At 45.2% G+C, this 14,591-nt stretch overlaps 1 protein-coding gene across 21 annotated transcripts in view; it reads left to right on the forward strand.

Annotated features, from left to right (window-relative positions):
* PLEKHA7 (pleckstrin homology domain containing A7) overlaps positions 1-14,591 on the forward strand; it is a 229,154-nt gene that overhangs the window by 128,450 nt on the left and 86,113 nt on the right. For 13 of the 21 annotated variants that reach the window (XR_015142028.1, XR_015142029.1, XM_086339797.1 and 10 more), the window contains one exon: positions 11,090-11,176. Coding sequence is in view for 12 of the 21 variants with exons in the window: in XM_086339797.1 (XP_086195923.1) it covers positions 11,090-11,176 (87 nt within the window). In the remaining 9 variants the exon portion in view is untranslated. Of the gene's footprint in view, positions 1-1,643; positions 1,851-4,966; positions 5,084-7,287; positions 7,356-10,538; positions 10,637-11,089; positions 11,177-14,591 lie in introns of those variants that run through there. The other 8 variants (XM_086339803.1, XM_086339808.1, XM_086339809.1 and 5 more) reach the window with 5 other exon arrangements.

The following is a 14,591-nucleotide window of genomic DNA, read 5'->3' on the forward strand; positions in this document are numbered from 1 at the left end:
GTGTGCTTTGCTGTACTTTACATTGCGGTACTCAGTCTGATCTGTAGTTATAAATATTTATATTATTTATGGTTAATATTATCATTGTATCTATTTATGACCATATCAGTTTATTCTTTTGAACTGTAAGCTCCTGTTCAGTGGGGATAATTATGTTCTACTCACTGTCTTATCCTGAAACTCTCACCGCTGAACACATGCTGCTGCTGCTGCTGCTGCTAAGTCGCTTCAGTTGTGTTTGACTCTGTGTGACCCCATAGATGGCAGCCCACCGGGTTCCCCCGCTCTGGGATTCTCCAGGCAAGAACACTGGAGTGGGTTGCCATTTCCTTCTCCCATGCATGAAAGTGAAAGTGAGGTCGCTCAGTCGTGTCCGACTCTGCTGAACACATAGTAGGGCTAAATAAATGTTGGATGGATAGAGTTTGTGTTTTTAATCCTACTCCAGCTTTAACAAGCAGTTGACTTGTGATCAATTAGGATATATTGGTAGTTGAGAGCATGTCTCCTTTGTGATTAAAACAGGATTTGTCAGTTCAAATGTCCTTGTTAGGATAATGCATCAGGAGGGCTTGTGAGTCCTTCATTCTTTCATTCTACGGCGGCAGATCTGTTTTGTGGAGCTTGATGTTTATAACATTCAGGAGGTCTCGTTTAAGAATGCATACAGTTGTAGAAAGCACGTGCCTGGGAAGGGGCTGGTGAAAGTGAGGGGCCCTAACGCTCGAGATTCCTCACTTTCACAGTGATTTATCTCTGCATTTAAAGATTTATAGAATACTCCCTACAAGCAGTGGTGGGAGTTATGAAGGATATAGAAATTTTTAAAAGGGAAAACATGATTCTCATGGATACAGGTTTTAGTAAAACTGTCATCCCAAGTAGACTCTGCACAAAACCCCTTGCATTTTTCTTCAGCCAGCAAATATTTATTGAGCACCTACTGTGTGCCAGGCACCATGTAGGCATTGGAACATAGCTGTGAAGACGGAAGTCTTGCCCTGTGAAGCTCATATTCCAACTGCATCATAACTTGTGACCCACCTAGAGGCAGTGGAGAGCCGCAGTGCTGCTCTCAGGCCATGGGGATAGAGGCACCTTGATGCCTTTGTTTGCCTGGCCCTTCTCCTCTCCAAGCCTGCTCTGGGAGTTAGAGCAACATGGTTAAATTGATGCAGAGAGGGCCGTAGCCATCCCAAGCAGTGATGAAAGAATCACAGATTGTTACCACCGGGAGTGAGTATGATGGTTGGTAACTGCTCAGGCTCTTCCCGACCATGATCATGAGAGAGAGTGATGAAGGATCCTTCATTTCTCCACCAAAGGCTCTCTGCTTTGGGGCTGATTTCAGCCTCAGTATGGCAGAGCAGAACTGAGTGAGCAATTCATTCTGACTCCAGGGCTCACAAGCAGAGGTATTTCTTATGTCCTCTTACCAGAGCGGCAGCCAACCCCATGGTCTCCAAGAACAGAACTGGGGCCTGGAGACACAGATTGCCTGCCTCATTGTTTACCCCAGCTAGTGCTCTGCTTGGCCACAGTGGGGCGGTGACTCACAGCTGGAAGTGTGTTCCTGCATTGCTGCCAGATTGCAGATTGTGTGTGTGGAGGGTGGGGATGGGGGAGGGGGTAGGGAGGAGAATGAATGAGTAGGAGCCAGTGGCTGCAGGATTTGTAACACCTTGGGAGGCAGCGGCTCCAGAACCAAAATTGAAATAGAGCGGGCGGGCTGCAAGCCTCCCTCCCAGTCTGACTTGAACTGGGAACGCTGGGAAGAGACAGCATGGAGCCCCAGCAGAGAGCAAGCATGTCTGCTGCCTTTCCCATGGAGAACGACAGCCCAGGAGCAGGTTAGTTCTGTACTGGTTTCTAGGATTCACTTTACCGTGATGTATTCTGATTTGTGAAAGTCAAGTCATGAGTGAGAGAAAGGGAGTTTTCGATGGAGTGGTTGGGAGCACCTGCAGTTAAGAAAAAAAATCCAGTTTAATTGGGAATAAACAGGACAGAAGTATTAACTACACCTCCGTGCTGTCATTACGAAAGATATTCTGTTGGCAAGTGAGACTGGGGAGGACAGCTGTTCTGCCTCCTTCCTTTGTGTTTTCAATTATGTGCAGTGTTGTTACATTTCAGTCTGGCTCCAGCAATAGTCTGAGATGAGCCTCAGCGTCTTAAGATGTTACAGCTGGAGGATCTCTAAAACATCACCTGGTTTAGCCTTCTCATTTTATACTTGAGAAGTCTGACTTATTGAAGAGCATTAAGTAGAAGCATAAAACTGGATGTTCTTTAAGGTAGAAAATGTTTCTGTGCAGTTTTGAAACTTCTGTAGAGTGTGTGTCCCTGGCTCAGACAGCCTGCTGGGGACCCTGTTTTGTCTTAGGCTACGCTTTCTGAGCCATGAGGGCTTCCCTCGTGGCTCAAACGGTAAAGAACCTGCCTGCAGTGTAGCAGACCCTGGTTCGATCCCTGGGTCAGGAAAATCTCCCTGGAGAAGGGAATGGAGAACCCACCAAAGAACCCACTCCGGTATTCTTACCTGGAGAGTTCCATGGACAGAGTAGCCTGGTGGGCTACAGTCTGTGGGGTTGCAAAGAGTAAGACATGACTGAGCGACTAACGTTCACTTTTTTCTGAGCCATAGGGCTCCAACCAGTGAAGGACAGAAGTGTGGCTCAAGGAATGTGCTTATTGATCTTAAACTACTTGGCTTGGCGAGGGAGTTTGAGTTTAAACAGGAGGCTGAGTGTTTTGCCTTAACTCAAAGGGAAAAAAAAGTGTTCTTTAGCCAGGCTAATAATACTGAAGCTTGTAAAATAGAAAAGACAAAACAACTCTGTTAGAGTGGAGATTTAGAGCTAGCAAAAGAAAAATATGACAGGAACTGAAGGTTGAGTGCTCTGGGGCAGGCACATTATCAGTGTGAGTGCTCTTTTTAACAGTCTCGCAGAATTGGAGTTGGCTCCTCTTTTTACAGATAAAGAAACCAACACGCTCAGAAAGGTCTTTAACTCCTTCCAGGTCGTACACCTCCAGTGTGCGGCAGAGCTGGGGTTTGAACTCCAGCGTGTATGACTCTGAATAACCTGGGGTTCATGCTTTGGAGGCCTCAGGTGGCTTCTCCAGGTGGAGGGTCTAACCCCATCATTGGATTGATGAGGAAACTAAAACCCAGCAAGACTGTATGTTTGCTCAGGGGCGTTAAACTAGTTGGTAGTAACAGAACTGGTCTCTTCACTCCCATTACATTGCTTCTCTGCCAACTTGCTTTAAAAAAAAAAAGAGAGAAGCAATCTGGGTTTGATTTCTTCATTCAGTCAGGAGTTGGGCTTTAGTCTTTTCATGGTTATTGAAGTCCTGTGGAGCCACAATTAAAACTTCCTATTAAACCAGCAGTCCTAAGTATTGGAGCCCCATGTTGGGGCTCGGGGAGAAGAGAGGCTTGCAGTGTGGGTTACTGGGTCAGAAGAGGTAATTTATGAAATGAATTGGCCACTGAATGCATCTGAAAACACTTGGAGAGCCTAATGAAATACAGAACTTTTCAAATTTTGCCAGAAGACTTCAGTCTGTTAAATTCAGTTTTTGGGAAGGAGACCCCTCCCTCTTGCAAGATTTGAGAGCTTTCAGTTCACTCCATTAATTTTGTGACTCCCTTGAGCCCAGCTCTGTCTGCGCTGGGCTTAGCCCCCTTTGGCACTTTTAGGTGAGGAGAGCGGGTCCTGACTACCCCTCAGGGTGTTGGGTCTGAGGGTTGGCTGAATTTCATGTCTCTGCCTAGCTGGGTGTGAGTCAAGCATGGACATCGTGGGGATGGGGAAGGCCCTTCCTTGGTCTGTGCCACACTCCCCAGGGCTGGTGGACTCTCCCAGCCTGGGTGTAGGATCTTCATCAGGGCCTGGGGGCCCCAGCCTCCTCCACTCTCTCTGGGGCATGTGTGATACGTTGGGCTGCTGAAATCAGAAAGTGAGATGGGTTCTGCACAACCTCTTCCTGAAGGTGGTGTGAGTTTGTGCTCTGGCTGGTGAGATAAAAGAGTTCAAGAGCCTGCTCCATGGCATTGCTGTTCTGTGCTGTGGGGGATACATTAGAAATCAGTGAAGAACTGCTCCCAGCCCTGCGGTTAACTTAGGATCTTACTTGGGCTAGGGGAGAGGGGGAGGAGAGCAAACACCGATGAAATAGTAGAAAGCAATGTGAGAGTGTATAATCATCACCAAATTGCAGGTTTCACACCAAATAATCTCCCAGTTCACAAAAAGGAGATACAGGTGATGTTTGTATTGTCCTCCTCTGTGTTTTTAATCACCTAGTAATTGCCTCCAGGGTGTTTGCATTCCACGCTTTGATTCTCTCTGCTTAGTGTTCTTCCTTCTCCTTTGCAGGGGTGGTAGAAGGGGTTGCAGGGGAGGGTTAATTTCTCCAAATTATATTGTAACACAGTTGGGAGAGAGCCAAGGATGAAGCGATTTTAGCATGCTGGTCTCTGATGCATCCTTCCTCAGGTAGTAAGAGCAGAAGCCACTGCCTTCGGATGGCTTATGACCCTTCAAGTTCTTGTCGTTTTGTGACCCGAGTCCAAACTTCTATAAGGTTAGCTAGCCTATTTGGAGGCATGACCTCACTTTAAAGTAGGAGTTTCCTTAGTCATTATTTCTCATTCATTCATTCAGCACATATAACAGAGCTGGACTCTGTTATGGGCTGATAATAGCAGTAAAAAGACAGGCAAGGTCCTTACTCTCCTGGAATATACCATTAGTCAGGGATACTGATGATCATCAGTAAGAAAAATAACAGTAATAATTAAAATAGGATGATGTGATATGACTGGGAGCTACTACTTCAGTGGGTGGTTGGGAAGGGCTCTGAGATGATAATTCTGCTGAATGGCAAGGAACCAGTTAAGTACAGGGGAAAGAGCATCCAGTACAAAGGTTGTTAAGTAGGAAAGAGCTTGGTGTTCAGGGAGCAGAAAGGCGATGAGTGTGGCTGGAGCAGGGTAGGGAAGAAGGAGAGTGGTGTAGGAAAAGGATGGGGCTAGGCAGGGGCCAGATCACCTGGGATCTTGGAAGCCAAGGTAAGGAGCTTGAATTTTAACTCTGTGGGTGATGTGGAGCTGTTGTATGGTTTAAAGGGGAAGTGTGTGTTATCTGACATTTTAAAAGATCCATCAGGCTTTCAGTGAGGATGATGGATGGTATAGAGGCCAGAGTGGAAGCAGGAAGAGCAGTTAGGTGGCTGCTGTGATGACTAGGGTGTGGCTGTAGACATGGAAGGAAGTGTATGGATTCAGAGTATGTTTTCTAAATGGAGACAGCAAGACTTGCTAATATATGACATGTGGAGGTTAAGGTAGGAGTGGAGGATGCCTCCTAGGTTGTTGAGTAGTGATGCTGTTAGTGGACAAAGGGAAACCTGGAGGGAAGATTATTGAGTTTGGTGGGAGTGAGGCGAGGAGACTCGTTCTGGTTTTGCCCTGTTCCAATTTAGATGCCTGTTAGTTACCGCCATTGTCAAGACACAGCCAGGTTCAATGGACGTTAATTGAGTACCTTCTGTATGCCAGGCATTGTGTGATGCCCTTTCATATATCCTCACAACAACCTTTCCCTGTGTGTAAACGGAAGAACTGAGGCTCAGAGACCTGAGGTGGCTTGTTCTGGTTTATACCCAGATCTTCTGACCCCAGGACTCTGGACTGATGTGGTGCCCAGGGTGGATATTGAAGGAGGTTGATGGCACTCACTTGGAGAGAGAACGGGGACTATCTGTTGGCTTGTCAAGGCCTGCTTCCCGTGTTTCTGGAAGAAGGGCCTGTCAGAGTCATGCTGGTGTGCAGAGAGCTGCTTGACATTTTCAAAACAGTGCAAGCTCCAGAGACCACATCAGTAACCTCCTAAGCCCCCCTTAGGAAATGCCACATGAATAGCAGTGACACTTTGTACTAAATGAGCAATTCTGTAAAAGTGTTAAGTAAAAGAGAACAAAAGCTGCCTGAGAAATGTTGAGGGAGTGTAGAGATGCCATCGGGACTCTTGGCCCTTACGTCTTTACTCTGCAGCCCAGCCCAAATGGGAGCTGAAGGCAGGGAGGCAGTTTCTTAACATTTTTGGAGTTTGTATTATCAATTCGGGGACCTAACTAGGAGCACTATTTTGTGACCCGGAGCCGTGGTTTCCTGGAGACACTGGGATTTAGAACAAAGATGGTAAGGGCCTTAACAAGCCTGGAGGCAGTGCTGACTGTGGCTTGAGGTCTGCAGGGTGACCCTTTTACAGTAATCTGGGAGCTGTGTTGAGGAGCCAGAAGGGCCAGAGTGGGAGCTGCTGCTGAGCATACCAATGAGAAGAGAGCCTTGATAGAGTCCCTCTGAACTCTGAGGCCGGATACTTTCCTTACATTTTAAGCTGTTTCTTCTCTTTACAGCAGGGGCCAGATAAGAGCTGGTGCTGACAGAGCAGATCTGTCACACTCTCAGCATACCAATACCACCACTGGCAGAAAAGTAGATTTATCAGGCTAGTCCGACCCCCACTCTTGGGCACCATTCACATAAACTCCTAGAACTTCTACCCATGCCGAAAAGGATGGCCGTGCTAAATTGGAACCTTTATGTTTAACCAGCCAGAGTCATTGTTCACATTATAGTCAAAATCTGTATGAATGGAAGATTAAACTTGGGAAAACATTGCAAGAAGCTGTATGACTCATTTACCTTTTACTCGCCCTGTCTGTGGTGGGCTCTTCCTTCTACTGAGCTCAGATCAGCCTGCAGTTCTCCCTGGTCCTCACTCTGTTCTCTTATGTCTCCTGCATTGGCTGTCAGACTTCTTTAGGACTGAGCCCAAGTCCTTCCAGCCCAGGGCTTGTGAAGACCTGCATGTTTACGTGGATGGTTACCCATGGCCCGCCTGTATGGGGACTGTCCTTCCCTGCCACCTTCCACCCGTGCTCCCTGGTCCTCTCTCAGGCAACACTGGCTGCTATTCAACCTGGACGACTGTTCTGGGAGGAAGAGTGGGATCTGAGAATAAAGGCTAGGCTGTGTTCTATCTCACTTGCTGAGTAACTTTCTGAAGAGCAACAGAAGCCCTTGTATGGAGGGAAGAGAGTTTCTGGGCTCCATTGAAACCAGCCACCTGGCTCCTGGCCGGGCCATCTCCATCACTGCTGGGGAGCAAGGTGGCAATTCAGGTTTAAGAACAGGTATTTCAGGGGATTTGTCTGTGCCTGCTAACTGTGTCTTAAGACAAGGTGATAGGACATGAGATTCGTCATGGGTTGTAGAAAATAAAAAATCATGAAACGGAGCAAGCTTGGAGTTTTGGCTGAGGGGTCAAGGACAGCAGGTAAAGCCCAAGGACCCTGTGGTCTCCAAATGGGTGTGGGGATCCAGCATTCAGTAGGTAACCTCCATTTTGTGAGGGTGAGCCTGGAGTGGTATAAAGACATCAGAAGGGTGGCAGGAACACAGGAGTTGACTGTTGAGGGCACGTCATTTACTCTTTCTGGGCCTTTCCTTACCTGTGGTTTGCTCTAATGAAACACAGCCTGCCCTGTTGGGTGTTCAGGCAGATTAAATGAAATAGTTCAAGGACCTAACTCTTCTTTGCTCAAAAAGTGCTGAACCAGAAGCTCTGCCATAAGCAGGCTGGGCAGGTTTAATCAGAAATCATCAAATTTTAAGACCTTAGTATTTAGGAGGCAGTACTTTGATTCATCTCTTTTCTCAGATGTATTGAATCCTCTTTTTTTTTTTTTTAAATTTAGTGATCCAGTAACATCCCATAACCCAGATCTTCATTTCCTTATGCGTGATATAGAAATAAAAATATCTGTGCTGTCTACCTCAGTAGGTACTTGGGCGGGTCAAATACTATGATGAATGTGACCACACTTAAAATTCCATGTAAGTGCAGGAAATGGTGGTGATGGTGCAGTGGTTGATAATTATTTTTGGCAAAAAGGGCAGCATCCGTATTAGGGAAGAAAGGTTGGGGAGCTCCCTCTAAGGCCTGATCAAATGACAGCTATATTTTTGTCCACTTTAAAAAACTATCTTTCTTCTTATGTTAGAATGTGAAAATCTTCATAGTGCCCACATCTTCCAGCTCAGGATTCGTTTACCCAAGAGTCTGAGCCTATTTAAATTGGTACACGTTGAGCGTAGGGAGCCTAGCTAGGAGTTGGTGTTCTAGTTGTACAGTGTTTATGAAGTCTTTGCTGAATGCTGCTCCAGGTACAGAGAAGTTTTGCTCTTTGCCTCCCTCAGGCAATGGCACCCTACTCCAGTACTCTTGCCTGGAAAATCCCATGGATGGAGGAGCCTGGTGGGCTGCAGTCCATGGGGTCGCTAGGAGTCGGACACGACTGAGCGACTTCATTTTCACTTTTCACTTTCATGCATTGGAGAAGGAAATGGCAACCCACTCCAGTGTTCTTGCCTGGAGAATCCCAGGGACGGCGGAGCCTGGTGGGCTGCGGTCTATGGGGTCGCACAGAGTCGGACACGACTGAAGCGACTTAGCAGTAGTAGCAGCAGCCAGAAATTCACCAGGCTGACCTTGTGATAGGACCAAAGGCTGACTGGGGGTGGCTTTGGGGTGCTGAGTGCCACATAGGTGTTGTCATTCAGAAGCTTGGCCCCGGGCTGAGAGGAAGGAAGCGGGTGGGGAGAGAGAGGGAATAGCAGTAGATGCTATTTCACATGCTTTGTTTTTAGGGACTTCTGATCATGCCTAGGAGGCTGCCAGCCCCGCGGACTTCTGAGGAAAGGGGACAGCAGGTTGTTATGCAAAGAGCATCAAATTTAGATATAGAAGACCTGGATTCATGTCCCAGTCTTATTGCTTAGTGACGAAGTTATCTTGAGCAAGTCACTTAACTTCTCTGAGCCATTTCCTCATTCATAAAGCAGGAGTTGATGGTACTAATAGCTAAGTTATGTAAGAAAAGACTTTTTTAGAGGTAATAGTGAATGGGAATTATTGTTATTCCCACTATGAGCAGAACAGTGTTTTTTCTCCAGAAAGAAATGAGGCAGGTTTAAGTTAGAGTTTGTGTTTTGAAATTCCATGGTGTTTTTCAGATGTCTTGTGTTTAGGGACTTCTTTAGGGTGAATGGAGATGACTAAAAGAAACTGGTATAAATCAAGCCTAGCCTGTGAACGCAATACAAAGATTTCTGAAATAGATGTCAAGGGGGCTTGCTTCTCACCCTTATTTAGATGCTCATGCCTTAACTCTGCTTTTTTTGGGAAGAACAGCTTGCTGCCAGCCAGATGAGGTCATGGAATTCCAAGGGCTTTGCCTGGAACCAGGAGCTGAGAATTTGGAGGCTGGTGGCGGTTGGGAGGGTTGAGAGGGTGCCAGGGGTAGTGTTCGGTCGCAGGGCCAGGGAGCAGCCTGGCCTGATGGCTCTGCCTGCTTCACATCTGGCTCATTAGGATTCCGGCTGCTCAGACCTCAGTGCCAGCCTTACCCAGACACCCCAGTGCAGGATGCCCTGATGGCCCCAGGCACAGTAAGACAGACTTGGGCTTAGAGATTTTTTTTTTCTTTTTTAACCTTTATGCTATGCTCATTTAAACCTACTAATGTCTGGGGTGAGTCAGGGCTCAATTTGGAGATGGGACTGATATCTTAACAACACTATCGAACTAAGATGATATATTGACTCTGACAGTAAAAGCATTTTAACTGTCTGTATTAGGAGCCTTAAAAAAATGACCATGCCCTTTGTTTAGTAATTTTATTTCTGGGACTTTAGCCCAAGGAAATAATTTGAATTGCAGATAAAGCCCATATATGGAAAGATATATTGACTATTAATAATGGGGAGTGGGATAGGGGAAGCACCTAAAATGTCCAGCATTAGAAGAATGTAAATCTTTCTAGAATGTAAGCATCACGGTGTAAGGACTTTTTTGTTCACTTTGTATCTCTAGGACCTAAGACAGCACCTGGCACACAGTTGGCCAGTAAACATTTTTTGAACAATTATATGAAAAAAAATTTTACACTTAAATAAGACTATTATTCACCTATTTCAAATGAAGACGTCTTAATTACATAGGAAATTTTCTGTGTTAATTGGATGTGAAGAAAGCAGGATACAGATTTCTAAATACAGTAAAATCACATTAAAAAGAATAAAATGATTTAAAGGAAAAAAGAAAAGCTAGGAAAGAGAAGATACCCAGATGTATATGTCTGGGTAGTGAGATCACAGGTGACTTTTTTTCTTTCTATAGTTTCTAAAATGTCTAAAATAACTATGATTTTGCAGTTGAGAAAAACATTTTAACATAAATCATATTCTTTAAAGAAAAAAAGAGGTTAGATTAGTTTATTCATGGAGCAGAACAGCAGCCTCTAAAGCCAACTCCCTCTTCTTTCAAAGAAGCAGGCAGCCTTTATGAATACACAAAACACCTACACACTCTGGTTGTGTCTGTCAACTCAGCGTGGAAGCTGATCCCTCCTCACATCAAAAGGGTGATAGAAACTGCACAGTGTTGAAATTGTACAGGTCATGTTGCAGAGACATGCCCATACATTTATATCCCATCACTGAAGTGAAGACATTCTGTAGTAGGGAGAAGAATTTTAAGAAGATAGATTTTTCTGGGTAGGTGTTAATTCTTAGAATTCTTGCCCTGCTTTGTGGGTTTCGGAAGCTGTTGAAAGTGCCGTCTGCTTTCCTTCATTCTTGTTCTCAGCTCGTGCCGTCTTAAAGTAACTTTTCGCTGAGCGAGTCACTTTGTAGGAGTGGAGTCAGTCTGTAGGAGTAAGCACTTCATGGACTGTCTCTCTAAGATCCAGTGTTGTCTTGGGGGCAAGACTTGCCTACAGTTGAAACCCCTGTATGTCTTTAGTGGGCTTTGGCACCTGAGCTGGAGGTTTTTGGTTTTTAAATGCAGCTGGATTCTGACAGAGTGTCTCTCCAAGGCAAGGCCGGCGGGCTCACCCTGGGAGGAGTCTGCGATGAGCAGGGGTCTTCAGACATCACTGACCTGTTGTGTCTGTGAGCCTTTCCACTCACATGACTTCTCATTCATTATCTCTCTCTCTTTCTTTTTAGCCATAACCAGCAGACCACAGCCTTCAGGCATCCTGTGAGTGGGCAGTTTTCTCCAGAAAATAGTGAATTTATTCTTCAAGAAGAAGAGTAAGTACATTTGTGTATTCTCCTTTTTCAGGCACAGCTTGGGAACTTAAAGGCATTTGCTCAGAACAAAGCTTGTTGGGCTATTTTCTCTCTCAGACATAGGGGCTTGGAGTGGATTGTTTGCTTCAAGGTAAAACTCAAGAATTTTGTTTTTCAGTCTCTAGACTTCTCTCAGCGGGTAGATGTGGAAGGGGGGAGATGATGGGGGGTGTGCTGTGATGAGTATTGTCAGAGCCTCTTCAAAGTTCCCTTTCCCCTCAAGTATCACCTTACACACTAGTTATGCTCTGAGAGGACCCTCTCTCCTGTTATTGAAAGTATTGTGAGTATAGCCTCTGAGGAAGCCTCGCATAGGAGCCCAAAGCCAGGGCTTAGAAGAGAGGAGGGCTGGTGGCACCCTTTGCCCCTGAACATTTTGAGTCCTTGGTGCTTGCTTTTCTAACACAGGAACTTCTTGCTCCTCAGCCCCATTTCAGCAGGGCTTCTGGGTGCTCAGAGGCAGGTTCTACCACCCAGGGCTTGTCATGTACAGCCCATGCACACATTCTGGGGATGTGTTCTCCCAAAAATGAAGGCAGAGAAATATGTACAAGTGTCTGTGTTTCATTCTGATCACTAGAGACAGCTCTGTTTGAAGAAAACAGTTCTGTCTGAGAAACTAATAGAGACATTGGCTTTAAGGGTTTTTCTTTCTTTTTTTCCCTATATATATGCATATATATGTGTGCATGCATGTGTGCTAAGTCACTTCAGTCATATCTGGCTGTGCAGCCCTGTGGACTGTAGCTTGCCAAGCTCCTCTGTCCATGGGATTCTCCAGGCAAGAATACTGGAGTGGGTTGCCACCTCCTCCTCCAGCGGATCTTCCCAACCCAGGGATCGACCTTGTGTGTCTTATATCTCTTGCATTGGCAGGTGGGTTGTTTACCCCTAGTGCCACCCAGGAAGCCCATATATATGTATATATATATTTGGCCACACCACACGGCTTGTGGGATCTTAGTTCCCTGACCAGGGATTGAACCGGAGCCCTTAGCAGTGAAAATGCAGAGTCCTTAACACTGGACCGGGAGGGAATTTCCAAGAGTATTTTTTTCTCCCCTTCAAATCAATTTTCTTCTGTTTCGTCACTTAGATATGTTCAAATGTAATCTTATATTATCAGTATTTATATTTTTACAATGTTTTGCCCTTGTAGTACTTACACTTATAAATTAAGGTAGAAAACTTCAAATATATACAAAAGTAGAGAGAAACAATAATAAATCATCTGATATACTCATTATCTATCTTCAACAGTTTCTAAAACATGGCTGATTTTATTTTGTCTATATCCTCCCCCTCACCCCTGGATTATTTTGAAGCTAATTCTAAACATATTATTTCATCTCAGTTTTTTCATCTCAGTGTTTTCAGCTTAGAATCATTATCCAACAAAACTTTTAAAACCAGAAATCTGTAATTATAATCATACTGGCATTCCCTGCATGCTACTCTGTGGGGGGGATTTTCTGTGCATATCTCATTTAATATAATAATCCTGAGAGGTAGACCATCATCATCATTTTAGAGGGAAAGATATTAAGACCCGAAAAAGTCATGTCACTTGCCCCAGATTGCCTGGCTAGCAGTAGAAAAGCCAGGATGTCACCGCAGCCTGATCTCTTTGGTCAAGTCTAAGCCTTTCCCTAGTCAGAAACTGTTTGCTCAATTATTTTGGTGCTGGTGACCCACAGGGCATGACAGCCAGACTGTGGGGCTTGTAGCAGGTAGGAGGGATGTCTGATTTTGAAAGCATTAATACTACTAGAGAAAGAGTGGGTACAAGGTAAAGATTATCTTATCTCCTACATCAAAAAAGAACTGCTGTGTAAAGACAAAGTCAGAATGTGGATTCTCTGAATTCCAGCTTGGAATGAGTTTGTTTATAGAATCCTGAAGGTCAGAGGCTTTAGGGAGGTCATTGAGTTCAGCCCCTAGTCCTTAGGCATCTGAGAGACACAGGCGCCTGTCGTTATTAAAGGTCTGGTAGAATCCATCAGAACACTTAGCTTGAGAAGTTACCAGCCTTAATAAGAGCTTCTGGAGAAACGCACATTTTCCATCACTAAACACCTCTGTCACACACATCCTTTTCCTCCTTGTTAACAGACTTTATCCCCTGACTACTTCTGAGGAGGTGGCCTCTTTATCCTACCAAAATATCTCCACAGCTAATCTCAGTCCCATCCAGTTTCCAAGGAAAAGACATTCCTTCTTTTGAAGGGTCAGTTTTTCCCTCTAGATCTCATTTCCTGGATGTCATAAGGGGTGCTTGCTTATCTCAGATGATGGGTACAACTATATGGTCAGACATTTCCTTGAAGCAAACAGAATGTGCTTTAGGCATTGAGAGGAAGGGAGGGTTTCTGTAGACTGATGTGGTGACTGCTGCTCTTATTCCCTGGATACTTAGTGGGTGCCTACATCAGGGGCATTGCCAGACTGCGCAGTGACAGCGGCACACAGGGCGGATGTGGTCCTGTCTGTGAAGAGCTTACGATTGAGCAGGGAAGATAATGGCACGAGATCACAAATGTGACAAATATTCCGGACAGAGGGAACACAGGGTTCAGTGGAAGTTGGTAAATGAGGGTTCTAACCTGGCTTAGGCCTTGGGGATCGTGGAAGGCCTTTGAGATCTGTCCAGTCAAGGTTATTCAAAGACCAAGAGGGGAGAGCATGGGGACTCCATATGAGGTGAGTTAGAGAGAAAAATGAAGAGCACCAAGTGGATTCTGGAGCTACTTGGGAGGTAAAATTGACAGGATTTGGTGATTGATTGTCTGTAATGGTGACTAAAGAGAGGGAAGATTTTCTTGAAGTGTCTGGTCCTAACGTGGAGGAAGGGGCAGGATTTAGATAAGAGAAGATAAGCATGCGTGTGTGTGAGGGTCAAGTGTGACCAGCCTTGGCAAGAAGATTGACTTGTAGTGGAGGTTTGTGAAGGAGATAAGGTTCGAGAGGGACATTGCAGCCAATTATCCAAATTGCTTCCTCCTGAAATAGACTTGACTTTACCTCCAGGTAAATCCTGGGGGAGCTCCCAAGGGTGAGTGAGGCATGATTTCCCTTCACAGAAACCATTCCTTTTAAAAACTGTGCTAACGAATACAATTTCTGCTTTATTCCCTTGGAGGAGCTTAATTTTGTTGTGTAGTGTGATATGTGGTGAGAGAAAAAAAAAAAGACCAAGGAGACCGTTTGTGTCCTTTATATCAGCTCTCAGATTAATGGTAGAAAAGAAAAACTGGCTCTTTTCTTTTCCTTCTCCAAAGAGGATCCGTTAAGGTCACATTGACTTCTCTTATCAGAGCCTCCACCCTGGTTTTTTGGAGTGAATCCTTCTAGAGCCATCTGAACCAGCATCACCTGG

This window comes from Bos grunniens, chromosome 15, assembly GCF_055505025.1.
Source record: "Bos grunniens cultivar Pamir isolate PY7600 chromosome 15, Bosgru_T2T1.0, whole genome shotgun sequence".
Taxonomy (NCBI): domain Eukaryota; kingdom Metazoa; phylum Chordata; class Mammalia; order Artiodactyla; family Bovidae; genus Bos; species Bos grunniens.